We start from the raw sequence: 27,924 nt of genomic DNA on the forward strand, positions 1-27,924 counted from the left end.
GTAATGAGTACATCGATAAGTCCTCAATGTGTTAGATGGGTTACATGGGGTTTCTGTCCTTGCATTGGTCTGTCTCTGTGTGTGTGTGTGTGTGTGTTCTCTCTCTTTTTTTTTTTTTTTGTCTCCGTATACTCACATACAAATCAGACAGGAAGCCCAGCCCTGGACCTGAGTCCACCCTCACTGTCATTACTGCGTTATGCTCACACCTAGAATGATAAAATGTGATAAACTGGAAGGCGTTGTGAAGAAGAAAATGGGCTTTCGGTGTGACAATTATTAAATTTGCCTGTTAGTCCTCCCTTCTTCATCATCAGACGTGTTGCTTGCGTGCCATATTGCCCACATCTTCATCTGCTGACTGGCAGGGATGAGGGACAGGAGCAGAACTGCGTGTAGCAGGTTGCAATGTCTGAATTCGATATCGCCATATTTGTCATCTGCCTTATAGGATTGGGGGAGGGGTATTTCTGCCAGTGGGTTATTTGTTTGCATTACCTGTCTCGTTGGAAGGCTACGGTATTAAGGTATTAATGAGTTCGTACTCATGCTGGGGTGATGCTATAGGTTGTGCTTTAGGTTGTCCTCAGATGCTCTCTCACAAGAGCACGGTTTTTATTCTTACGATTAATGTCTGTCCGGGCATGTTGTACCTTTCAGCTCCTAGTTGACCCGTCTGTAGCACTGGGTCAGTTGTCAGACGGCTGGCTGTCGCTTAGGCTACTGTACAAATATAAATGTGATATTCCTTGGTTGGATCGTTGTTTCCTTATTGTGGATAATCATTTTCCCGCAGCTGTAGGTCAGGTGAAAGTTGCTGAATAAAGGAACTAATGGGGGCTCTCCTTTCTGCTTTACACTGGAGGCAAAATATGCTGAATTTAACCAAAAAGGAAAAAAAAAATTAACAATAGACACACATAACCAACAACCATTAAAACGCAGCCTTAAAACAGATAATTACTGAAGCACAGGAATTATTTAGCGTGTTTGTCTTAACTGATGGTTTTTTGGGGGTTTTTTGTTTAAAAAAAAAATATATATATATATAATCTAGAGGTCCTTTTCCTGGACTGCGAGGGGGACTGCATGTGAGAATAAATGTTTGCTTTTCAAGGAGAATGAATATAGCCTCACCATGGCCATCGCAACAGCCCAGGTCGTTTTGTTTTGTGTAGATCTGGACTAAATTGTTTGCTGGGTTATTAAACGCAGCGTTCAGCTGGTTGTCTCCACATAATGTATTCTAAATCCCTCTAGAGTAACTATCTTTTATCCTCTTGCTGAGAGCATTCTGTTATACAGTTCTTACACTACAGGCTATATAAAGCAATAGTTCAAAAACAGATGAAATTGTGGCATGTGTTCCTAATTAACGTTTCTGTACAGGCAATACAAGCAAAACACACGAGGACTCTAGGATTTGTGATATTTTCTGTTTAGGCTGTGGAGCGTTTTTGACTCTCTCCACTTTGACAGAAGCTCAAATTAGCGCATTATGCAACACTTCAAATATTGAAACAATAGGCTTCAAATATCATTTTTATTATTTTTCAGCTCGACGTTTATCATCAAATTTCTTATCCTCTGATGTGACGACAACATCATTAGTACTTACACTGAATTGGATAACAGGAAAGGAAAAAGCACAAAGTGCCGTAAGAGAGAAGTAAACGCACCGTCAGACTGGACTACAGCTGCGGTGGGTAAAGGAGATGGATATGTGGCACATTATAGGCCCCATTTGTGTGTCTGTAATTTCGGAAACTCCGGTCACCAAAGTGTTACTATGAAATGAGTTAAATAACCATTTACCTTTGTCTGGTTTCATTCATCAAACCACAAGTGGAGGACTCCTAACACGGGGGGCTATTTGTTTGCTTTACACAAGCAGCTGGGTGCGATTTCACGTTTGAGATATCTGTCTGAAAGCGAAACATTTATTATCCTAAGTTGTCAGCGAACCTATTTCTCCGAAACCCTCAATGCAAGCCAATGGTTTTATGCAGCAGTGGAAATGTCCCATTGGCGTTACACGTCACTTCATTTCACTTATAGTAGACTGTTTTTTTTCCCGGTCACATTTGACAAATACTGTTGTTTGAGACAATAACAATTTCCAAATAGCGGCTGCGTGTATGAATGGGGGGCCCTCTGAGGTATGACACGGCTTATTTCTCATATTGTCTTGTGCGTAAAAATGATGACAACACGAGACAACAAGTGCCTCGCCGTGTCTACCACACATCTCAGCCGCACGTTCTTGCAAAATGGCTCGGGACGGCTCCGAGAGGACAAATGTCCAAAATTAAATGGATTCCCGGGAGATGTTTGCGTTATATCTCAGCAAACAGCCCGAGTTTCTGGTTATGTTGCCCGTACACAGTCGACGAAGACAGGCGTATCTTATAATTACAGTGTGCTGTTCCGGGATCTGTCCGCGGACCTCATAGGCAACCTTTAAGCCATGTGTCAAACCCAGCCCTGCGGGGTATAAAATATCCCTAGTTGTGAATGTAACATAAGGGGATGCCTCCCGGGGACGCCTCCTTGCGCCCGCGCGTGTGTGTGTCTATGCGTGTTCTTGAGCACACGCAAGTTTGTCATGATTGCCGTAACTGTGTGGAGGCAATGGCGAGGTTTTTATATATGTGTGAGGTCTGTCTGTGTGTGTGTGTGTGTGTGTGTGTGTGTGTGTGTGTGTGTGTGTGTGTGTGTGTGTGTGGGCGCGTTCTTTGCACGCCCGTGAGTAAAAGCGTGTATGTACCACCGTACGTACGCGTGTGTGCGAGCGCGCTACTGGCCGAGTGTGTGTGTGTGTGTGTGTGTGTGTGTGTGTGTGAGAGAGAGAGAGAGAGAGAGAGAGAGAGGGAGGTGGTTGTGAGAAAGCCCGGATCGCTGTGTAAGCGGATCCCTTTGTGTTGATTTAGGAAGACGTCTGCTGTATATAACGTTCAAGGCTGATAATATCATTGCCTGGCCAGATAAATAAAGCAATGGCCAAAACCATCGGGTCAGCTATCGATCCGCTTTTGCTCCCCGAGAGACTGAGAGAGAGAGAGAGAGAGAGAGAGGGAGGGAGAGCGAGGGGGGTTGGTGGTGGTGGTGGTGATGGTGGTGGTGGTGGTGGTGAGATGGGGGGGGGGGTTGAGAAAGAGAGAGAGAGAGAGAGAGAAAGGGAGAGAGACCTCACTCATTAGCATTCCACAGCCATGGACTAAACGCTGACAACTAACAGAGATATCCAGCTCTACACCACTGCATGCATTTTCCCCCCTTTGTCTTCTTCCCCTGGCCCTTCATTTCCAGCGGACAGATCTCTCGTCACAGCCAACACATTTTTATTTATGCCTTCTCCACTCTTTTTACACGAATGGACCCCGTGCACAAGAGAGAAAACCTTCCAGTAAAGCAGAGGAAAAAAAAAAAAAAGGGGGGGGGGGGGCGTTGTAAAAGCTGTGCAGAAGTGACAGCGCTAAGCACACTGGCTTTACTTGTGAGAGATACAATTGTGTGTGACTTGACAAAATAGAAGTGGGACACGTTCTAAATTGCAACCTTAACTACTATTATTTAGATATTTGAGGATAAAAAAAAAAATCTACAGCCTGAATGCCTCATTATGAGAAGGTAAATGATGATCATTTTATTTCCAGTTCACAGTAGGTCAATGTTAGTTTTGGACGCTCGGTTCCATTTAGTGTCCGAATTGCAGAAATGCTTTGACTTTAAAGGGTTTGTCCAAAAGTTCTCTGTTGAAGCTGTTATTGACGGCTTCACCATAATCTGCAGAATATTATAAACACAGAGACTCAATGACGCAGTAAAAGCAAAAACAGTACATTCAAAATCTGTGAACCTTGAAAAGTTAAAGCTCTGTTTAATATTAGTATATAAATGATTTAGATTTTTATTTTTAGAAAGATTTTAGTAACTACACATTTTTGGATGAATAAATTAAAAATGAAAAAGAATTGGATGATTGATATAGAGACTACCGTTGACATTACTTGGACAAGCTCCTTTTTTTTCAGATGACTATATCTTAACATGCGCTCAAGTCTTGCCCAACAATGACAGCTGTTCATCTGATAGTAACTTCTTTCCAAGTTTTCTCCCCTCCCACCCCGGGGCCCCCGGTCTCTGTCTTGCTTTGTTGTTTTAAAATATGCATGTCTCTCCGGAATGCCAGTCACGGGTCCAAACTTTGTGTGTCCCAACCTCCCACATGATGAAATGATCCTTTTAAAGCGGGCTCAATATGTCTCAATCTGCACTCCTCTTCTCTCTCTAAAGCTGCTGGGTTCGGGACACAGCCCAGAAATATATTAATTAAAGCTCACTACTACAGACTCTTCTTTTGCACAGTGGAAGAAACGGTTGGATCAAGTCAGGCTCTGTCAATGACGGATGGATGAAGATTCACGGCAGGAAAAAAAAAGAAAAGAAAGTAAGGCACGTTTTGACGGTCGCTCTCCCTCCGTCTTTCCTTCTCCTCCCCTCTCTCTTTCCTGTGTGTGTGTGTGTGTGTCTGTCTGTGTGTGTGTCTTTTTGCACAGTGTTCTTGTGTGTTCCTCGGACAGAAACGGATAAAGCCAGGGGGAGTGAGTGAGAAAGAGAGAGAGAAGTGCGAGAGAAAGGGGAGGAGGGATATATACGTAAAAAGTGAAAGAGGACGGACGTGTGTCTATGTTTGTGTGTGTATCCGTATGCATGCATGTGTGTGCGTTCGTGCGTGTGTGTGTGTGTGTGTGTGTGTGTGTGTGTGTGTGTGTGTGTGTGTGTGTGTTCTTGTCATCAACAAGAAATTAATCAGCACGTGGCATTAAACTTCGAAGCGCAAGTTTTCTCACTGGTGCACTATCTATGTTTTTTTTTTTTTTTTTTTTTTTAAAGAAAAGAAAAAAAAAAACAGACCCGGATGATCGGAAAGGAAATGCTTGGTTTTAAAGGGGAAAAGCGTGAATAGGATGTAACAGAGTGTGTGCAGCTCAAGAGGAACTCCTAATTCCTTCTGTCAAGTTTGAGAGGATGTGTGCGTATGTTTTTGGGCGGCAGAGTGATGCCATTATAAAAGACAGGGCGACTCGATGACAACAAATGCCGGTGCGTTTAGTAATTAGCTGTTAAGGTGATGGAATTTAGGGGAAAGTTGGAGCTGGAGCCAGTTAACCTGTTGCTTCTGATCCAAACGTACCAGCGACCACGGTGCAGACGGCATCCCTTGAGCCCTGCAGCATTTCATCTCATCATAATTCAGCCCTTCAAAAATGTAAACAGACCAACACTGGGAGTCATCGGTAGATCCGCACAGACAAATTGGATTTAATGACTGTGTTCATTTATTAAATTCGGATAGGTTTTAATAGACATCCCAACAGTCTGATTATGCCAGCATATGGGAGGCCATGCAGCAAGGCCCGGGCTTACATACCTGATAGCGCCTGGGCTTTTCAGCAATATTTACGGCTTCTCTTTCTAATACACTCCAGATGGTGTGTGACTGTGCCTCCGCAGTCAGCGAGCTCCTCAATTTTTACTCAGCAGCATTTTGTTGCAATTACATCAATGCTGAGACAGAATTTATGGTTGACCCATTTTCGCTGCATTATATACAAACATAAAGAGAAAGAAAAAAAAAAGAAAAAGGAAGAAAAAAGTTTTGGCCACTAGTAAGCTCTACTTTATTTGCATGTGAAGTTTTTTAGTTTTTTTTTACTGCTCTGAAGTTTACTTTTAAGAAAAAAAAAAAACATCTAAGAAATCTCATTAAAGTATAGGGCTCAAATAGTCCCCACTTCATGGTTTGATGGATTAATATGTTATGAAGACAAAACACACAGGCCGCATTCATGCCTGGCAAATCTTTGTTGTAGCCTGTGCGGTTTTTTTTCAGCCACTCAGGCAGAATAATGCTTGTAAAGATATAATCCACTGAGCCTATACCCGCTGTAGTCCTTTGCTATATTATCCACTGACAGTAAATTGGCAAGCTTTTCAGCAGGTATCCAGCCTCTCCACTAAACACGTGCGAAAGTCATTTGCCAAGGATCTGGTTAAAAGACTAATAGACTCCGTTTATATTTTCATTGCTATATTGGGTTTAGTGTGACATTAAAAAAAAGCATGTGTGTCTGTTGTAGAATAATTTTTTAAAGTACATTCGTGCTGATACTCAAAAAAATATTATCTGAGTATAACAAAGCAAATCTCTAATCTTGGAATTATTTGACATCTGTTTGTATGAATTTAAGTGTGACAAATATTTTTGCTGTGGACTGAGGCTGCTATCTATCTATCTATCTATCTATCTATCTATCTATCTATCTATCTATCTATCTATCTATCTATCCATCTATCTATCTATCTCTGCTCTGTCTAGTCAGTGCCGTGTTGTCGACTGTTTTACTGTTAAAGTTGCAGCTCTGTTGCTATCTCTGTTTACCTGGATTGCTCACAGACGCTGCTGTAGGTCTATTATGATTGACTGAAACGATGCATTGAGGGGTATTTTTCATCTATGCCACGGAGAACCGATCCTGACAGTGGTAAGGTTTCCCATGGACTCCCTTTAGTCTCCATGGTTGATGCTCTCTCTCTCGGTCGCTCTCTTTCTCTCTCTCTCTCAGCCACCACAGAGGACATGCAGCGTGTTGATAAATACGTGTCTTTTTTTCCATCTTACTCAGCACCATCCATCAAATTTGTATGTCCATGTTGCGCTGCTGTGCTTAAGGGAGGGAGGAGATGCCGGTAGTCGTGCAGAAACACACTCTAAATCGCCAACAAGGGATGCATCTCTCTCTCTACATACTAAATAATTACTTGGTCATTCGTGCTGTGTTCTGGTCATGTTAATGTGGTGAATTGTCTTAAATCAGGCTATGCCAGGGTTATGCTGTTTGGGGGTTTAGAAGTGGTCTTTTGCTGTGCTCTGTGGGTTAATAACCTCTTCACGCACTGTAACCACTGTGTTTTGATCCCGGTAATACTTTGGATAGAGCGTTTCTCTGGCTTGCCCAGGGCTCGGACCACTTTACAGAAGACCAGTCGCCCTGTGGTTGCAAACTCTTTGTGGCCCCACATACCGCCGCTGTGATTATAGAAGTGTCTCCTCTCCCTTGTTATAGGAGCAAACCTCTAATCTAGCCTCTGTGTCGCCCCCAAAGCCAGCGTGCTATAGTGAAAGTGTGCGTGATTGCGCGAGTGTGTGTGCGCGTAAGAAGTGAGTGGGGGTCGGGCGGAGCGAGGGAAGAGGGGAAGGGAAGGGTAGGAGAGAGCGAGAGCAACTAGGAGGGGGGGGGGGTTATAACGGAGTGGCCCTTTCCTTCTTTTGAGTGACACGACCCCTCTCTTCTCTTCAAAGGCCATGCAGAAATAAACGCATCTCATTTGAATGGCGATTTTTCCTGGTGGTATTTCACAGCCAAGGTTTCTGCAATAGGAATGTGTATTCTTTTTTTTTCTTGCAATATGAATTCGGAGATGGTTCTGGTGGCGGGGTATTCAATATTCCCATCTCTCCACATGCAGCATTCTGCAGCCAGTGTGGTATTTTGTCCATGACTACACCACCAACACCACCCCCCTCCACGCCTGCACCCCCACCCCGTCCAAATTCATTTGCATCCGCTGATGATATCAGTAAAGAATTGCTGGCACCATATGAGGTAGGGTGGGGGAAGAAGGCTTATTTGGATAAAACTGGACTGGAGAGTGGACACGGCCCTAAAGGTCAGTCGCCCATTCATGTCAAGGTGGCAGGGGGTGTGTGTTGGGGGGGGCGGGTGGGGGGGTCGGCATGGGATTGCCAAAGAGGCTTATTTGAAAGCGGGCGTGTATTTGAGGCAAGGGAATGAAAAGGAGTTGGACCACAAAGCTCGTCATACTTCAAATACGTCTCGTCACATCTTCACTCTTTCCTTTCCACGCAGGCGGCGGGTATATAAGGAAGGTGGGGTCTCAGTCTCAGTACTATGGCATGGCCTGCAGAACATGCAGCAGAAAAATACAACGTGGTGGTCCCTAAAGTGGTTCAGAGAGATTTAGGTGTACAAAAGAAGGGGTTTCCAGGGTTCTCCTTTAGAGCTTTCCCCCGGGTTGTGAAAATAAAATACTGGATGAATTCAAATAAGGAGGTCAGTGTGGTTGTCAGAAAGTTCCTTTAACGCTGCTGGTGTGGGGCATCTCATGTAATCTCGCGGTGTTGTTTACAGCACCATAATGCTGAAGAGATACAGAACCTTTCCAAAGAGCTTCTTCATTGAACCAAAATAGGGCTTTGCCATGGAGCAAGCCTGTAATTTTCTGATTACTAGGCTATGTACCACAATTTTGGTAATAGTGCGAATGCCAAGGATTTACTTCTAGGGAAAAAATGGAAGAAAGAAAAAAACGGGGAAAATATGAATATAATCTATTTATGCAGTATTTTGCACCTAAATGACACACTGAACACCATGCAGCGTTCTTAGAAAAGTAGAAAAACCAGGCAGTATGTCACACTAATATTTGAAATGTTTGTTTTATATTTTAATCTTAGGATTATGTCATTTTATATAAATGAGTTTTTTATATAACAAATCGCCAATGATGCCAGATGCTTTATACATTCAGTATAGTCTCCTCGCCACAGAAGAGTAGATCATGTAAACAATATCACATAATGGCAGAACATGTAAAAAAAAAAAAAAAAAATGTGAATGTTTATTTCCCATTCATTAATAAATCGATTAATGCACTCTCCTGCCGTGCATATACCTACACACACACACACACACACACACACACACACATACACACGTATACACACACACACACACACGCTCATTTATCACTTCATCATAAAATTAAGTGAAGTACATTGCAGTGGAAGGAGTCACAATGCCATTATAATTATTTCTAAAACCATATTAGTGGCCCAGTTGTAAGTATGGCCATGCAGTCTGAACTTTATTTTCAGTACGAAAGCTGGAGGGGATTATTGAAAGTCTCGACCGAGCGAAAATTGTCACAAATTGCTGGTTGTCGAGGGGCGAATGACAAGATAAAGAATATGAGAATTTTGCCCCTGACACCTCGGTTCATATATCATTGCACAAGCCGACTAATCACTCACTTGTTGTCTTTAGTATTATTAGACTTCAATGTCATGTTTAAGCCATGTGTCAAAAATTGGAAGTTTGGATTTATTTAACTCCCCAGACCTTAAAAAAAACAAACAAAAAAATAAACAAACTAACAAACAAAAATGATTTTCTGTATTTGCTAATTCGGCTTGGGTAGGTGCACTAATCGACTGGTCTAGAATTCTACAAGCTTTTCAGTTTACAGCACCCACCCATGTATAAGATTACTACATGCTACAAGGTTGTTTCTAACCTGTTTGGTTATAGTGTGGACCAAGAGGAATAATGACAAGTGGAATCCGCCGGTTGAATGAAACACAGTGAAGCTTGATCATTTTAGAGACATAGCTATATGCATTGATTGCTTCACTAATGCTTGTCCTTGTGCCCCTATGCTCGCGATCAGGCTTTTACCACTGCTGTCATTAGTACTGCTTATACTGTATGTGGCCATAACTGCTCTCGCTGCTATTGCACTATTATTACCAGCAATGATGTTGCAGGGGTGACAACTTAGTTCTGTCTTTGTATCTGAAACAATGGGCTGCGGTGAGGCTGAGTAGGGAAGATTACTGCGAGTGGGTGAGCACGGAAGCGTTGGAAGCATATTACTGACCATTTTACACACGACTCCACTTTTTTCTTTTCACAGTTTGTCAAAACCCACCTCTTAACACCTCTCTGCAGCAGTAGAGGATCAGACATACTATGTATATATATATATATATATATATATATATATATATTGATTCGCAACTATCCACTGAACAGAAGATGTATTGTTTGCTTGTGGTACACATACACACCCCCAGTAAAACACCGTGATGAAGCTTGAGAATGATAGAATCGATTGCTTTAGTTATGTGGGGAGTCCCCCCATACACACACACACACACTCTTTGACATTAAAATTAAAAGTTCTCCCATTTTCAGCTTGACCGGTGATCAGCTGTTTTGCGATCTTGACCCCTCGGAGGGCTCATTAAAATACGATCCGGTGGGGGGGAAAAAACGAGAGGCAGCAGAGGTTACACCGAGACGCTCCGAGCTGGATCACGTATAAATCTTGTAGAAACGGCAAGCGTCGATAGCAGGCGCGGCAGGGCTGGGTTCGCGCCACGGCCCGCACGACACGCAAAGTTTTTAGTGTTTGAGGGCGCTAAACCGCCGCGCTTTGTTGTGGCGTCCCTCCGCACCCCTGCGTGCTGCGTGCGTCAAGACAGCCTCGCTCCCCCTCTCCGACCCTCCGTGCTGTTATTGTTTCTACCTTTGTTTGCTAGATGGCGCTCTGCGTTGTGGGACCCTCTGACACAAGGACCGCCTCGCACCCTCGCTCCCTCTCTCTCTCTCTCTCTCCCTCTCCCCAGCTCTGCTCTCAGCCCACCGTCCACCGCGCAGCACAGAGCAGCGATTCCAGGGCTATTTTTCTCAAGCCGGAATTTCAGCTGCTGCAAACGACTTGAATGCAATCCCCGCCGCCGTGAATGGCGGGGGGACTTTTATAATTGCTTTATCCTATGTCGACAGTCACTTTTGTTGGTTTTGCTAAGCTCTGGAATCACATCGATTAAAACCAGCGATCAGTAATGCATTTGCTTTTAATGTAAACTGGTAATAACACAGACTATCGCACAATATTTGAGCTTCGGATAATTAATTGTTTATTTTAGCAATGTAACGTTGCAGAACATAGATATGTACAAATTTCAATTATGTTGAAGGGAATAAAAGGACTCAAGTGATCCATTTTCAAATAAACCTTTTATTAATTTAAGTAACGACAGGCATACTTAATCTGTGGATGCAGCAGAGAATTAAGATCGACAACAAAATGTGTACAGCAGAAATATTTAGCAGTATTTTGGCTTCTCGGAAATTTTTAAGAACGAGCTGTTAAGTACAATGACACATAATGTGTCCGAGACGGGCTGTTTTCGGTGCAGTAAGGCAAAACAGAGCCTATTATTTCCGTTAAAAAAATATACTTTGAACGAAAATTAGCTCTCGGAAAATGTAGCATTTTTTATGATTTTGTTGAGCAAACCAAAAGTCATCTGTTTGACTTTATAATCTGTTTTAGATTGGATACAACCAAGGGGGGGGGGGGTAAAAAAAAAAAAAAAAAAGTCCATAGTAGTGTCTGCTGAGTGGCCCGCTCTGCTCTGAAATCTGCTGCTGCAGTTACACTTTCACTAAATAGCGGCTTGTCGGTGTCTGACGTTGATGAATGTGCCGGAGACTTCGGAGAGCCTTTTACAGCTGTCTTAAAAAGCGCCGTGGCCCCAGACCAGCCACAAACAGATCAGGTGCAGGGGCCTTCGTGCGTCAGCCAGTGACAAAGAAACACGCACTATACACACACACTCGGAACCGCTGCAACGAAAAGTCAACTCCGCAGGCGTTTCGTTTCCAAATCCAGTTTACCCGCCTTTCCGGCTGACTTGAACCCTGGTGATGTAAACTGAAACATTATCAATCCGAGGCTAGTTGTTTAGAGACGTGGCTGTTTGCAGAAACATACGTGGAGAGATCGACATTTTAATGAGGATTCAATGTCTGTCAGTTTCTGCTGATAGCTGCGTTGCTTTATGATCATAACCAGCTGGAAGTCTTGTGTTTCAACCGTCTTTTAATTTGCCAGTAGATCACTGGGCAGATCCAGAGGACACATTTCCTCATAGGTGGCTGGAGATGAACAGAGTGCAAGTGCAGCTCATCCGGACTGTGAATGGTGGTTTTGGCTTTTTTTCCCCCCCTCTCACTGTGGCTAGTTCTTTTCCTCATATGAAGACATCTAAAATACAAATATGAACTCCAGTACCACTATATATAGAGTCGGCTGAGTTATTATATGGGGATTATTTTTCAAATATGTCGAATTTATTGTAGTGAAACAGTGTATTTACAGTACACTCTATGCTCTAATGATTAAATGACACACTTTATATTTCATTAGCTGAAGTGCTCAGGACCAACGACGGACTCGTGGACGCAGGAGCTGCAGGAGTTCGATCTTACTGGGACCTTCTAGTTTACAGAACAGTCTAACGACAGGCACGGTTTCATTGTCGATCGAGCTGTATTATCCATTTATTCTAGACACCCCCTCCAACACACACACACACACACACACACACACAGAAGGAGTCACACGACCTCCCCCCCTTGGATCCTGGTTGGTGTGGAACAGTAGGTTTTGCTTGTACTGTATATACGGGGTCTCTCCACCTGCAGCCCCCAGCAGACACAAACCCAGTCAGGCTTCACCTCATTCCCTCCAAATCCACGTCCTCTCTCGCTGCTATTTACTTGAGCTGGCCTACACCAGGCTAACACGTTATTAGCAAGCGGGGGAGAGAGGGAAGCAGCATTTCAATTATTTTTTGAACAATGGGCATGGGCCCGTCATACATTTTGAGTGTTTGAGTAAGGCTCTCTTGGTATTTGTTTTCCTCGACTTAACAAGCCATCATCTCACACATGCATATAGAATTGAAACAGCTCAGAGATCCCGCAGGCAAAGGGCGGGCTGCAGGTTCAATTAAGGTGGAATAATGCATGGGGACAAAGCGTATGATGACCTCGATTGAAATTGATCAGAAAATGCATTCACCAAAAAAAAAGCAAAAAAAACAAAACAAGAAAAAAAAACCCACACACACAGTAGCTTCTTTGTTTTGACTTAATGTCGCCTCTTTGTATCTGCACTGAGGCCTATCTGCCTCTCTGAAATCGCAAGCTACTTTGATTCCGGAAATAATTCCAATGCCTGAATATAAAGCTAAGAATTTAATACCACCCAACCTATGTCTAGACTAATTCACTCATTTTTTTGACATTCCTTTCTTTCCTTCCTTAATCGAATTTGCCACATTTAAGCTGGTGTGTGGATTTTGAAGCATAAGCAGCCATTTGGGCTCTATCCCTGGGAATGACAGAGAATACGAAGGTTTGTCATAATTTCTTAAGTAGAAAACAAGATATTTCACCGCCACAGTGGGATTTTAACGAATTAAAATATCTCACTGCTTGCCAGTGATAAAAAGGTATGGGATTGAGGCGCTCGCTTGTTAAGTAACTTGCTGTCAGTATAGTTAGCAGTGCTCTGATATGGACGGTGGCTGCAGAGCCTCATCTCTTGGGGTTTTAATTAACAAGCTGTCTCAAAGCTGTAGAGCTCCATCAAACAGCCTCTTTCTCCCTCTCCCTCTCCCTCTCCCTCTCTCTCTCTCTCTCTCCATCAGTAAATCCTCCTCCCGTCAGCGCCGTGGGCTCGCTCTCAAACTTTAGACATTCTGGTTCCCGAATCAACTTGTTCCCACTGTATGTGCAGCAGCTGATAGGGTGGTGTAAGTATTCCGAGAAGAACTGCAAAAATATAAATGGCTTGTTTTCTCTCTTCGCTTAGCATCTATTCACGTGCACGGATGTGCACGTTTATTCTCCAGACGTCCACATGCTGTACGTATTCTGCCGGGTTTGACTTCAAGCCTGACGGGTGCATGAAGAACTGTTGCTTTCTCTGTAGCCCATGTGACAGAGAGATGACTCGTGTGGCCTGTTAAAGTGGATGAAGTCTTTCAATCTGCTTCACAAATGTGAGAATATGAACCTTTACCCAGCAAAACATGCTCTGGGTGATGTTAAACTTACTTTACAAACTCAAATTTCCAATCTGTTCATTAGAAAAAAGCAGTAGTGGAGTGTAACTCAGGGTAAATGTTGTACTTCTTTCTCCATTACATTTATCTGACAGTTAGCTGTTAGTTAAAAGATTCGGATTTTAAGTACAAAACATATAATAGGTTTATAAAATATGATGCACTGCTAGATAGATCGATTAAACTACCCAACAGCATATTATATGGTTACAATGAGCGCCACCTCCACCAGCTGTAAAATGTTACTTAGACACTAATGCATCAGTAATAGCGATGTAGTAATGTGCTATATAATAGTAATACTCACAGACACATTATTTTTCCTGAACGATGAGTGCTTTTACATGGAGTACATTTTGAAAACTGCACTTACCAAGGCTACTTTTACTTACATGACATTTTCAATGCAGGACTCTTAATGGAGTTTTTTTTTTTTTTTTTTTTTTAAATATTGTATGTATGGAGCATTGCGGCAGGTGGGATCCGAATACTTCCTCCACTCCTGGGATTTTTTTTTTTTTTTTTTTTTTTTAGGACATGCGATCCTCAACTTTTATATCACTGGGCTAAATGTGGCCAGTTTGAAATCCGGTTAACAGAGCAGAGTTTAAGTCGACTAGGTAGTATTAAACCGGGGGGAAGTCATTTAGGTACGGATCAGTCCTTTAAAGATAAAAGATAATAATAAAAAAAAAAAAAAAAAACCATAAACTAAAGTCGCTGTGTAAGTGTAGCTGAGTATTGTTTAAAGAGGCGGTTGGCGCGACCGCCTGTGTAAACCGCCAACCTCTTGTTGATTTACCACAGTATTACAGAGTGTAAGCACTGGCTTCAGAGAAGATTTGTCTTTGGTGAAAGAAGCAAATCTCTCTCTCTCTCCCTCTCCCTCTCTCTCTCTCTTTCTCTCAGCCTATAGTAAACTTGGTTCTGGGCTCCCACCGTGGCCCAGACGGGGGTAATTTGATAGCAAGGCAAGGTCAAGACAGTGCGCTGTCCATGGTGCTGCGACGGGGCAGCCTGGATGTTATCATCAAATTAGACAGGACAAGTTTCAAATCGATGCCACCCCCGGACGCCTGGAGACCGCCAGCAGTCGGAGTTAAAGTCCTAACAAGTCCCCCCTGACAGGTCAACACCTCAACACAAACACACACCTCTGATGCAGCGGTCTACAGGTCAGCAGCGCTGTGTTGGCGAGATAAGCACCAATCCCACTGAAGGCTCTAAGTGAAATATAGCTTTAGGTCCACTGTTATTCCGCCGGCCCTGTATGAGACCCGGGCTGCTGAGGCTGCTTGTCGCGCTGTACTAAAGATTTTTTCCCCACCCACACTTGAAGTTCTTGTGCTGGCCCGATCTATTTGACAGTCTGAATATCAAAGCCCCCCCCCCCCATCCAACAGACCCACACACTCGTTTATCATAAAATCCATGGACGTACAGTGAAGGAAGGTCGAGAGTTTAGGTAAAAGCATAACTTTTTGGATAATTTATGGGAGTGTTATTACAATCCTATAAATATTTATATTGAATATAGTCGTGGACATGAAGGTTTGACGGTCAGTGGTCGAGACGTAAACAGTGCGCTTTTCATCTTGACAAGCTCAAAGAATATGAGGTTTTATGGATGTTTTTGATCCATAAAATGCAAAAAAATACTTTTATTTGTAATTTTCAGATAAAACACGATGTCATGATAGAATTATTATCTTTTGCACTCTGCTTGCCTGAAATGAACTGCATTTAATTTTTTAAAGACTCTGTAGAATATAGAAAATATTTTAGTTTGAATTGGATGATTTTGTTTTAAAATCTAATCAGAATGAAATTGTTGCTCCTGAAGAAAATATCTCTTTCCTTGTTTTAGCTGAATTTTATAGGGTTTTCTGTAAGTTTTCTACATTACAAATTGATTTAAAAATGATGTCAATGTAATACAGCTCTATTTGTTAATTTTGATTTTTAATAGTATGTCCACATTTTATAGAATACTCATCGCAACCTATTCAATAGTAAATAAGTAAACATGAGAATAAGCTATAAAATGATTTATCTCGACATAGTTCGAATGGTAAAACTGAAAAGTTGGACTTTATCTATAAATGCATTCTATGGATCATCCAAGGAATAAATGGCATTAGTAACAATCCATTGGTGGCTCAGAAGTGAATGAGTTGAGAGGGGATCGCAGAGAGGAGTGAAGAGGGCACTGGTTAGAGATGCTGCCAATCTGTCACCACCTGACAGCTTTTGCTGCGGGGATAAACAGCAATAAAGTAGAGTTGGCCGCTGTGTTGTTCACTTCACGCACACACTATCACACACGCAGCTCGGCACCGGAGGAGCAGGTAAATTCACTCAACCATCAGCGCCTGGGTCTCCCTCCCTGCATGTCAAACCACCCCTTCCTCCCGTCCTTCCTCCGCCTGACTCTCCTCCTTTCATCCTCCCTGCTGACTCAGGTAGCTCAACACAATGAGGACCTCAGCGACGAGAGAGAGAGAGAGAGAGAGAGCTATTCAACCGGATGGAGAGATTGTGAACGGCAGAGAGGCAGAGAAACGTTGTATTTGAATGGTTGATAAAGAAATGAAACAGACGGGAACAGAGTCTAAGCCGTCGGGACGGGAAGGAGGGGTTAGGCATCCGAGAGCAGGCTGCAAGGTGACTGCAGGCCCTTTAATAACAGAACTATATTAACTCGCTTAACCACGGAGATTCAAAATGAACTCAACTTCACTTAAGGGGCCCTGCAAACCATGAAATGCACATCAAAACATTCACCTGCCAATCCCACCACCTATATCCCTCCAAGCCCCCCCCCTCTCCATCCGAGCTGTCTGTCATGGTGTGGCCCAGCTAATTTGAGTTCATTGGAAGGCAATAACTTCATTTAGACCTTCATCTCTTTTTGGGGTGGATGTAATGAGGATGCAGGGTGCTGCCAGTGAAAGGCCGCTCCCCCAGTAATAATACCTTGGATCTTATTCGTACCCCACGCACTGCCGTGTTTATCCTCGGAGGGCTGCGTCCACATGATGAAACTCATCTATAATGTGTGATTTAATATCGCCTTGCACTCTTTTTTTTTTTTCTCAGAGATTTTAAACCCAAAAGAGAGGAGACGGGGGGGTTACAGTGTGGTGTAGTGCAGTCGATACACTGCAAAAACAGCTGATTTAACACAGCTTTCAATCTCTGTTGAACTCCTCTAGAAGTGGTGTTTTTCTCAGGATGTAAAAACAATCTTAAAGCTTGAGATAAAGATTTTTTCATTTCATTTCATTGGCAAATGTCATCTTTTTTTTTTTTTTTTTTTGAAAGAATCTCTGTCAGCAGCATTACCCTGATATCACTGAAGTCATTTGCCTCATTTTATATGTTTTCAAACATTTTAAAATAAACAACATTTACTGAACAGGTGAAAATTAAATGGGGAATAGTGACTCATTTGACACAGTCAGATATAATAACTTTTCACGTTTTAAGAAGAAAATGTGTTAAGAGAGACTATGTGGCTGACAACTTGGGTAAAAGGCTAAATGTTTTGCAGTGTAAGTCAAGGCCTTGTCTCTAACCGCCAACTAATCGATCTCTCCAGCTCCACTGCGATATTGATTTAGGGAGGATTGTACGTTAAGGGTTTCTGGAAATACCTCATTATTTCGTTGCTTTAAGTGCAAGAAAATATTGTTTCATACACAGTCGACATCCATCAATTTATTATGGTCGCTTAAAATAAGACTATGCACTAAATTTTTTCCTCAGCGATGAGGATACACTTCTGGAGTTGTTAGGACTAAAACAAAACTCTAAAAGGGGAATTGTTATTTTTTTTAACCCCCTACAGAATGAACTATGAGCCATTTTTCAATGAAATTCCCACCTCTTTTTTTTCAGTCAAACTCTGAGCAAACTTTTAGAAGACTATACATAAAATGTCATAAAGACCACCTATACATACATACACACACACACACACACACACACACACACACACACATATATATATATATATATATATATATATATATATATATATATATATATATATATATCAAAGACTGCCTGTGTGTGTGTGTGTGTGTGTGTGTGTATAATTTTCGTTTTAAGATTATTTTATGCATAGTCTTAACTACAACTACTTCCTTTTTCGACTGATATCTGTATTGTATAGTTGTTGTTTTTCAATTATATCAATTTTAATATTGTTCATAGGAGTCCTTTAAGACAATGGATTATCCAGGACGTTTCGAAACCAGCAAATATATATCTTCTAAACTGAGCCTTTGTCTTTAATGAAGTTGTATTTAGTTTGTCACCATTTAAGATCGACGATAAATATCAGTTATATATATTATATTTAAAATAAGGTATAAATTGTCTAGTGTAGATTTCATAATATTATGTTCTTTGTTATTTATCATAATATTTTAGTGCATGATATTTGGTCGGCATTACTTTAAATATAACTAAAATTTTCAACTAAAGCATTTACTCATATATGAAAAAAACTACTGAGTTTCTGTGCATTTTATTATTGTAGATAAAATACTCGTCCTGCGTTACACCTTTAACAACTCGATTTGTACTTAAATCGATAGGATAAAAAAAAAGGCCTCGCAGTCAACTGGTTGTAAAATAAAGAATAATATAGTAAATAAACTTTTTTGGAAGTAAAGTAGGACAGGTGACTGACACCTGTGAGCAGTAAATTTACTCTCTCTTCAGCTTTTATTAAGAAGTACTGGGAGATATTATGTTACACACAACGATCTGAGGGATTTCTTTGGTGGCTACGTGTGCCTGTCTTAGAAAAAGACAACAACACACGCGTGTGTGTGTGTGTAATTAAAATTGACATTTGTCCATACGATATCTGAAATTCAACCAATCGCAGAGCGCTAAATAGCACACATTACTGGTCTCGAGGTTTCAGAGATCCAGTCGCATTTTACAGCCTGAGTAAGGCCCCGATCACAGGCCTACCTAGAGCCCCTTCATCTTCACTGCCATTCATCAAGACAAAAAGACCAATTTTCCCCAGCAAGTCGTCGGTGGCCTGTTAAACTAGGCCAAAGAGCTATTATACTTCCTTCCCTCCCTCCTTCATCACCGCTTGTCTAACATTGCTTCCCTGAAATCATCAGAGTATAGCCCCAAATCTTAAAAGTCAGAGCCCATTCTTCAAATGTATTACATTTCTGAGGGGTTTTTTTGTTTTTGTTTGTTTGGTTTTTTTTGCTTTTTTTTTTTTTTTTTTTTTGCTTTTTTTTACTGCAGGAGTCTTTAGTCCAGCAGAGTATCAGAGGAGGTGTAATTGAGGGGGCGGTGAGGGGATAGAGTAGCGGTCCGCCTGAAAGCTGCTATTAAAGCCAAATGGACTGAACACCGTAAAACGGCTCTGCCAACAGCTGTCCCACAGTCGGAGTATTATATGCCAGGATCCTCAAGCACGCACCACACACACATTAGGCCGTGCCGCTGGTGTCGTGGCTACTTAGAAGTATTAGAAAGCGAAGCCGAGAAAAGAAAATACCAACGAACAACCACTAGAATATTCCAGTGATATTCGTATTATATTCCTATGGGGACTCCAGCCTAGTTGTTTTTCTTGGTGATTTTGGTCTGTAAATGCATTTTTCGCCTCTCTACAAGCCCCGCTCTTCTTATAATAACCAAGGGAATTGCAATTGTGCTGGGATAGCCGGTTTGCTTGGCATATTTCCACACTTTATGGTTATAATACCCTGGTGCTTTTTCATAGGGGCCCCAAGGCAGGTGAGAGCTAAGGCAGATGAATAACGGGTCACCCTATGTGTGTCTCTGTGTGTGTGTGGTTGCGTCCGCGAGTAGCGTAAGCTCAGGATATCAACACACAAGTTTTGCAGAAGTTCTTTTTTTTTCCCCCCCTGGGGATTGTTGGTTTAAAAACTTTTAATGGCACGGTGTTTTCTGCAGTTGTGCATAATAGAAATATATATGCCGTGTGATATCCCGCACACCAACTGCTACAGGAGCGTTAAACTGAAATTAAAGTATCCATTTGCATGTTTCCATGGGGACTCCTACAACCCGTAAGAGGCCCAGCACCCAACTTGGTGCAACACCTGTGCCCAGACCCGTTACGTTCAGCAGTGCTGCACCTTCCCCGCCCTGCAGACTAAAGCCCAGTCCCACTCTTCCCTAAATGTGATGTCTCTGGCCCCAAGTGTTGTCTCGGTCTGCGAGTCCCTATTAGAATCAGAGAGAGAGAGAGAGAGGCGATTGAAGAGGAGTTGTTTGCACTGGATTAAATGGTTTCTCTGCAAGTCAATGAATATGTAATGATGTCTAACGAAACCGGCCAGTGAGTTCTGTGCCCTGGTATACAGGCCCTATATTAAAGACCTCTTCTGCTGAGGAAAAACACAGTATAGAGCCGGGCAGAGAATAGAGGGGCAGAATAGGGGAAGGGAGGAAGGGATACAATCCTGAATGCACCTCCAAAGCTTAAGCCAGACATTCTCTCTCAGTCAATAGATGAAAAAGTATTTGCTCACGTACCCAGAGAGAGAGAGAGAGGCGTTGGTTGGGTCCTTTTTTTGAGGCAAGGGTGGGGGAAGAATTTACATTTTTTAAACTGGTATGGAAATATTGTTTCTGATAAGCAGTCATGCCAATAAAGTAATTGAATTGAATTGATAGAGAGGGGGCGAGAGGGAGAGAAAGAGAGTTCCTCCACCATGATTGTTAAAGATATTTTTTTTCCCTTAGTATACCCGATAAAACATTGATTGTTGCAGTTAGTTGACCCGTAAAATTTGGGGGTTAGTTTTCTCTTCTGAGCTGAGCATATAATTATGCAAATAGTGATCTGACAGTGATCCGCTGGAGGAGTGCTGAAGGAGAGTGTGTGTGTGTGTGTGTGTGTGTGTGTGTGTGTGTGTGTGTGTGTGTGTGTGTGTCTGTGTGTGTGAGGGGGGCTGTCAGAGGGGTGACATTCCAACTTTGCCTAATGCCTGGTTTCTTTGCAAAGAGTTCATCTTCTGCACGGATGGCGTCCATATCAGAGTGGGCCGGAGCAAGCAAGCGTGACAACAACTCTCTCAAAGTAAAAATTGAAATATCAGGCTGTGGCAGCATGGGGTGGGGGTGGTTGGGTCCCCCAACTTTTTCATGTCAAGTGCCCCACCCAACCCACCCACTCCTCCAAAAACCTGACATTACAGCACAGACCCCCCACCTGGCGGGATTTCATCCTCAAGCTCCGTAGCCGACGTTATGTTCTGTTGCAGATATGCTCCAGCGTGGATCCGTCCGTGACTGTCTGTACCGCCAGCTTGACGACAATAGCGGGGAGACAGAGACCTATAATCAAATCAGTCATAGCTATTACACATTCACAAGCTGTGCTAACTCCGAGCGAGTAAAAAAAAAAAAAGACAAGACTAATCAGACGATCTCTCGTTTGGTCCGGGGCAGCCCTCCTCGGAGAGAGCCGTCAGGAACCACCGAGAGGAGCCCTACACTGGAACCCCACGGGCACGAAGAGACAGCCGAGTGATCAATCTGAATACACGGGACCCTCAGAAAATCACCCAAAGATAGAACTTTTCCACTGAAGGATATCTCCTGACTAAACTTACTTTACATAACTTTTAATATTACCATGTAATCTGTAAAAAAAAAAAAACCCCAAAAAAAACAAAACAAAACTGAATAGACAGTGAACAAGTCTCGAGGCATAAAATAATTCCTGTCCGAAAATATAATTTATTCCGCTGTGTATTAGTCGTCTGCCTCTGATGATAACCGACTGGAGGTCACAATTTATGGCACCACTACATCATTGCTTTGGGCAGCAGGCAGGTTATTTAATTAAATCCGAAATTTCTCGGTAATGTCAGAATGGAGATTTGCCTCTCTCTCGGTATCACAGGACTGCTAAGTCGGACGTATACAAAGGAAGTTGTGGATACATTTTTCAGATAGAGAGTTGAGTCCGATTCACGCGCGCGCGTGTGTGTGTGTGTCGGTGTGATTGAATGCCTCTCTTTAATCAGCGGTCTGACACGGTGCGAGGGGGGGACTCGCCTGGTTCCGCTTGTTGTTCGGGGGTTAATGGAAAAGATTTCTAAAGATTTATTGAGGGGGCGTTTAATGACCTGATCGGTTTCACCGTGTGAAAACAAATGATGCTGTAAAAGCTCGCTGAGTTGGGGGCAGTTTTCCAAAATTAATGACCAAAAAGAGGGGCATTACTGTTTACAGTTGGTTTTCCTTTTGACACACTTCTTGGTGTCGAAATCATCGGTTTAAAGATTTTGCTCTCTCTCAGACCAGCCAGGCCTATAGGACACGTTTTTAAAAGTTCAGCCCCTTAAAACTTCTATTTACCATTTTACTTAAAAAGGCAACACTGGAATAAAGTTACATTAGTTGTTTTGCCAGCTTAGAAACGCGATAAAGGAAAGTTAACACTGGCCGATTGTTTGGTAGCAAATTATTATTAGGTGGTCCTCCTCCTCGGCTAGGTTTCATAGATGTCATGTGAGATGATGACACAGGTCAGTTTTCACTTGGTGCTCGACTTCCTCGTCCCGCTGCACCCACTTTACCGTCTCGAGCTCGTCTCTCTGTCTCTCTTTTACAATCGCACCTGTAACTACTTCTGGCGACCCCCCCCCACACACACACACACACACACGTCCATAATGTGTGCCCGCCTGCTCCGGCAATCCGGAAAAAAATAAAAATAAAAATCTGGTGGTTTGCGAGGAAAGGCTGTGGAAATAAATAGCGAGACGAGAAATAATTAATAATAAAACAATCGATAATGAAATGGGAAAATATCTAGAGTTTAAAAACCAAGATACAAAAGTTCGTTTTATTTCCTTCGACAGGTTTAATGGGTTAATTACAAAAAATGAAATCAATCATGTAAAAGCAGAGTAATTACTGTGTTGCAGAAAATGTCAAATAACTTTTAACGACAGACGCTTAAAACCGAAATGGATCAAAAGAGAATGAGAGAAACATTTGAGAATATGAGAAAAATGTGTGACCTGGCAGGACACTCGCGGTTTCAGAAAATCAAAGGCTTGTACTGCGATAAAACAAAAATAGGCGTTTCTTAAAGCAAAACAACATATAAACCATCTGCAAAAAATAATGTCTTCAAGAGCAATTGGCAAAAATTAGTCCCCCTTTTATTTGCAGACCGTGCTTTGCATTCAGGCTGCTCTTACATCTTTAGTTCCATTCACATATGGCTTGCTGGATATTATTAAAAAACAGTGAGCAGAGTCTTGTTTATTCCTAAGGCAACGATATACAAATTATGGAGTGAGAAATGAACTGATTGTAGCTGAAAAACAGAAAGATGAGCAATGGTATCCTGAAATGAAACTCATCAAATCAAATAATAAGCCAACTTCTTTACTGAATCCTGGAGAGATCTGAATCAAATTAAAAGGAAATTAGGCCTGCAACCATCAGCCACAGTTGTCTCGTTACAGCAGAAAGATAATTCACAAAAGCCTTAAACCATACACACAGTGGGCAGGAGAGGCAGGATTTCACAGTGTACAAGTTTAACAATGGTAACTTTGAAGTTAAAAGAAGGAAAAAATTATACATTTGACAACGTGTCTAAGGTATCATAAGATTTAGGATTCAGTTTGAGTTTTTAGTAATGTCATGACACATTAGAAATGTATTCCATTAAGCCTTGAATGGTTTATAAAACACACCAGCCTTATGGAAAAAATGTTATCATGTTTGTGTCACATAGTCAGATTATGTGCAGCTGAGCAGGAAGCTGACTTTGTCACTTGTAAGTACTTTGGTCGAAGGAAAAATGGGGAAAAAATAGATATGTAACATTTCTCCAACATCTAAGGAAATATCATTCAGGCTTAGAATAATATTGAAATCTTGGATTTCCTGACATGTGTAAGGCGATATATTGAGGCTTTATGAGTGTTGTGAGCTGACTTCTGGCTCCTGTTAAAATGAGATATCCCTCAATCCCATTTTGATGCTTGACTTTAAGTGATTTTAAATATGCTCAGTGTCCTGAATTTTCCATATTCAGCACAGGTTGTGTTTGTTTTATTTGTTTCATCACATTCAATCATCTGGAGACATCAATTTCAAGGATATAAAACTGAAAAAAGTGATATATATTTATAATAAACACAGAGAGATGGACTCAAACCCAGAGATATTCTTAAGTAAACACTTACAGTTATGAGGAGTATTGGCTTAATATTAAAAATCAAATAAGCACTGCAATCCCAGAAATATATGGCATGGGTTAGAGCCACATTTTATGCAAAGCTGAATGAAAAAAAGTCAGGTTTAAAAGCTAACTGCGTGTACAGAGGAGTTAGAGAATGAAGAATTCATAAAAACACCACCCTTTGTTAAAACAAAACAAATGGTCAGCAGTTAAGAGTGTGCATTTACTCTTACTAAAAACATTTGTGGTGGTTATGGGCTGACAAAAAAATTAAAATGGGCATTGGCCAGTTTGAAATGATATTGACTCTTAGCAGAAGATTGCAGACAACATGAGCTGATTTCAGGATAAGCAGTCTAGGCTTTAGGACCGGGGGGAAGAGGGAGAGGAGGGAGAGACTGAGCATTGGAGACTGGAGGGCAGGCGGGGCATTAGCTCAGTTCAGGCTGATGTCAGGACAATTAGAGGTGCACCACAGTGCATTGTGCAAAGCGCCTGTCAGCCTTAATCTCTGCTGCCGTGGCCCGTACCCGCAGCCAGGCCACAGCCCACGGGAAGCGCTAACACTCAGGCCCATATTGCTTTGACAGTTGCGCTCATCTAGAAGTAATGCAAAACGTTATTTTGATGTATACATGGTGACCCTGTACTCTTGTCTCTTCCATCAACAAGGCTATGTGTGCACAGAGCCAGGGAGGGCTGGAAGGGAGAAATGACACTCAGCGAGAGGAGTGAGAAAGAAAGATGGAGATTACAGAGAGAGAGAGAGAGAAAAGGAAAAAAAATAGCAGAGAGGATCTGGAACCTTAGCCTCCCCTTCTGATTTCCCCCCCCTCTGATCCCTTGCCGCTCCCTTCCTCTCCTCTGGTTCCAAGTCATTGTTGCTGATCTTCTACAAATCTTGGTGTTTGTTTTTGAGGGAGCTGCTGCGCGTGGTGACAGTGTTGGAGGTCTCCTCTGCCTCCTCGCCCTCTTTCGCCTCCAGGACCTCACTGAAGAACCTGAAGATGGAGATGAAACTCATCCAGGAGGTCAGCTCATGTCTCTCTGTGCCTATATATAAAAGACACACACAGATGCAGACACAAACATGAGCATTAGCAGGGTTCACAAAGTATTTGCTTACTGTAAAGCTGCAGGCAAAGAAACTGCATTCGGATATGGTAACATAATGAAAAACGTAGCTCCGCATCCTTAACACCTACTGTGGCAACAAAGAAGGTGAAAATGAATGAATACCATTAGATAAGATGTTTAGTCTCTTAAGGCTCACCACTCCCACAATGCATTGTATCTATCCCTGCAAACCCAAAGGCCTTATGCATGAGAGCCATGACAGCCTATGACCTATTAGTCCAATGGGACAGCTTTAATATGTTATCCAAGTGGATACCCGATAATCAACAGCACTGCACGTCCCTCTTTGCATCTCAGGCCTTCCAAAAAAACCAGAGTTATGCACAATGGGCGCACTAAGTGAAACCAGTGGAGCGGTAGTCATTCATTGTAAAGGGCTGATTGAGGAACGGCAAGATAGAAGCTGGAGAAAGGTAACTAGCGAACATATCAGGTGATCTGGCAGTGGCCGGGGGAGGTAGCAGTGCTGGGTTTCCCTCTGACCTCCTCCAGGTTAGCCAGTTCCCAAGTTTGGGTCACACTGGAGCTTGAAATCTGGTACATCACCTCAGGTTCCTTAGGGTAAGGGTATCACAGGCCAGCTTTTTAGTTGGATAGCTTAAACTCAACTGCAGTTTTTCCTACACCAGCTAGTCCTACTACAGAACACCTCGGCTCTGCATCGGAGTATCTTTGATGAGGACAGATCATGGCAGCAGCTGCTGCCCGACTCCTTTCTACTCCTGCTTGCTAACCATTTAGCGCTAACAGATAATGGCTTGTTTCTGCCGCCACTGGCTAGCAGCTCAGCTGCTTAGCAACACCACTGTAACTGGACTTGAGAAGCCATATTGAGGTGCCCTCTTTTTTTCCCAGAGGGAAAATAGGTTTGCTGCAAAATGATATAAGAGTTTCATCCCTTGATAGATGGATCTAGGAAAAATTTACATGTGTTTACAGACTAAGGGATGAGTGAATACAAGCCTGGCAGTAATGAGTTTTCTTTTTTGAATCTTTATTTGCACACTTAAGACTTTTTTTTTGTTGGAACCTCCATTTGTTTTTAAGATAAGGATATTAAAATTGATCCCTACAATTTCCTCAGGAGGATTAAAACAAAGGATAAGCTTAGGGTTGCCTGAGACAACTGGTCCCAGCAGAAAGGGGTTGAAAACCACGAACCTTCTGGATGAGTCAAATCTGTAGTACATTAGAAATACAGCTTTACCTCTGCTCCTTTCTTCAGTGCCTCTCTTTTTCCTTCCTTACTTCCTCCCTTCTCCTCTGTGTACATTGTATTGGCTATAAAAAGCTAGACTAGAAGGCCGCAGGGATACAATTAGGAGGCACCTTAAAGGCTCTCTCACCGTAGACAGGCCTGTGATGACCACTGCACTGACCCCATGTTTATTAGATTGACCCCTGCCTGGACGCATTAATGGAGATGGTGTGCGTACACGTGTGTATTTGTGTGTATGATTGTAAGGCCGAGGGTAAGTACGGGGTCTTGGGCTGAGAGTGGATTTAGGTTCAGTTGCTGGTAGTGTGTTTTTTTTGTGTGTAATTTGTTTGTACAGGTATGTAGGGTTCTCGATCACTCTGAGATAAGGGACTGCACTGCAAACTATATAACAACCAGACTGCAGTCAGTGCCTTGGGTCAAATTTACTGGCCTGGCAATCATGGGAGTCAATAACCCGGCACTCTCTGTGGCTCTGCTACCTGTGTAGGGCTCAACATAACACCCGTCCCTGGAAAACAAAGACACAGCCCCTCACACCTTTAATCTATCATTTATATCCAATTTGAGGAACTGTGATCTTTTTCCACCTCCTCCTCCATGTTTCCCATCTCATTGTTCTCTCCCTCACTAGTGTTTTTACTTCTGTTTTGTCCTTTTTTTCCCCCTGCAGAAGCGATCAATGGCACAGCGCTCCCTCGTTCACCCTGAACTGGCGGTGAACTCCTGCGGAACGCTGCCAGCCTCTCCACCCTATCCCATCGCAGTTCGGGGTCACCAGGGGGCCGCCTCTGTGCCAATATGCAGATGAGACTGTGCCCCTCCAATGACTCTAGTGTTAGAATCCACCCCTCTATATGGTGGAGGCTTTGAGATGACTTCCACCTCCCCACCCAGACAAGACTCACACACAGAGACATAAACCCAGTCTCATATGGGCTTAAACAGGCCTTTAACAGCTTACGTCCACTCTTCCTTTAATAGCCGAAGTGTGTCGAACCTAATGGATGGTGTCAAAGCTGAGATGTGACCACTGATTTAGAGGAGGAGCCTAATTGACCAGGCTTCAATAGCCACTAGAGAGACAGAGGAGAGAGAGAGAGAGAGAGAGAGAATTACCTCAGCTATGCCACAAATCAAAGTAATATCTTTAAAAGATGTTGAGATCGACGAGGTGTCATCGGGCTGTATCTTGTGTGTAAAGTGAACCCATAAACAGCTAATAAATACTACTCTATCCTCAGTTTTAGTCCCTTGCTGAAAAAGTTTTTCAACTAATAAGCAAACATTTTTTTTATGATCAATTGATTTCATGTATTGTTAAAACAAGATATAACAGGCAAAGAGCTCTTGCATTACCATGATTTTAATCATATTTTTTATCTTGTGTTTAATTGATCAAACTTTGAAAATAAAATACCTTCTGTATTTATGTGTGCTTTCTTGCATTAACTATGAATCAATTAAGTTGCATTCGCTCATTTTAACAGGTTTATTGTAATTGCATTGATCTAATAAAGTTTATTGTAAATGCAATAATGTCCTCATTTATCG

The 27,924-nt window shown here is 42.3% G+C and overlaps 1 protein-coding gene and 1 long non-coding RNA gene across 10 annotated transcripts in view; one reads left to right on the forward strand and one right to left on the reverse strand.

Moving 5' to 3' along the window:
- Positions 1-4,211: 4,211 nt before the first annotated feature.
- On the forward strand, positions 4,212-27,853 carry LOC120805343. Its single transcript, XR_005709544.1, has 3 exons — positions 4,212-4,450; positions 24,934-25,045; positions 27,044-27,853. It is a non-coding gene; the product is annotated as an uncharacterized LOC120805343 (long non-coding RNA).
- Positions 22,668-27,924, reverse strand: part of fam172a (family with sequence similarity 172 member A) — a 156,184-nt gene continuing 150,927 nt past the window's right edge. For 8 of the 9 annotated variants that reach the window (XM_040155506.1, XM_040155502.1, XM_040155504.1 and 5 more), the window contains one exon: positions 22,668-25,067. In XM_040155506.1, coding sequence (XP_040011440.1) covers positions 24,907-25,067 — 161 coding nt within the window. In that variant the 3' untranslated portion in view covers positions 22,668-24,906. The remainder of the gene's footprint in view (positions 25,068-27,924) is intronic. The other variant, XM_040155509.1, reaches the window with a different exon arrangement.

This window comes from Xiphias gladius, chromosome 19, assembly GCF_016859285.1.
Source record: "Xiphias gladius isolate SHS-SW01 ecotype Sanya breed wild chromosome 19, ASM1685928v1, whole genome shotgun sequence".
Taxonomy (NCBI): Eukaryota; Metazoa; Chordata; class Actinopteri; order Istiophoriformes; family Xiphiidae; genus Xiphias; species Xiphias gladius.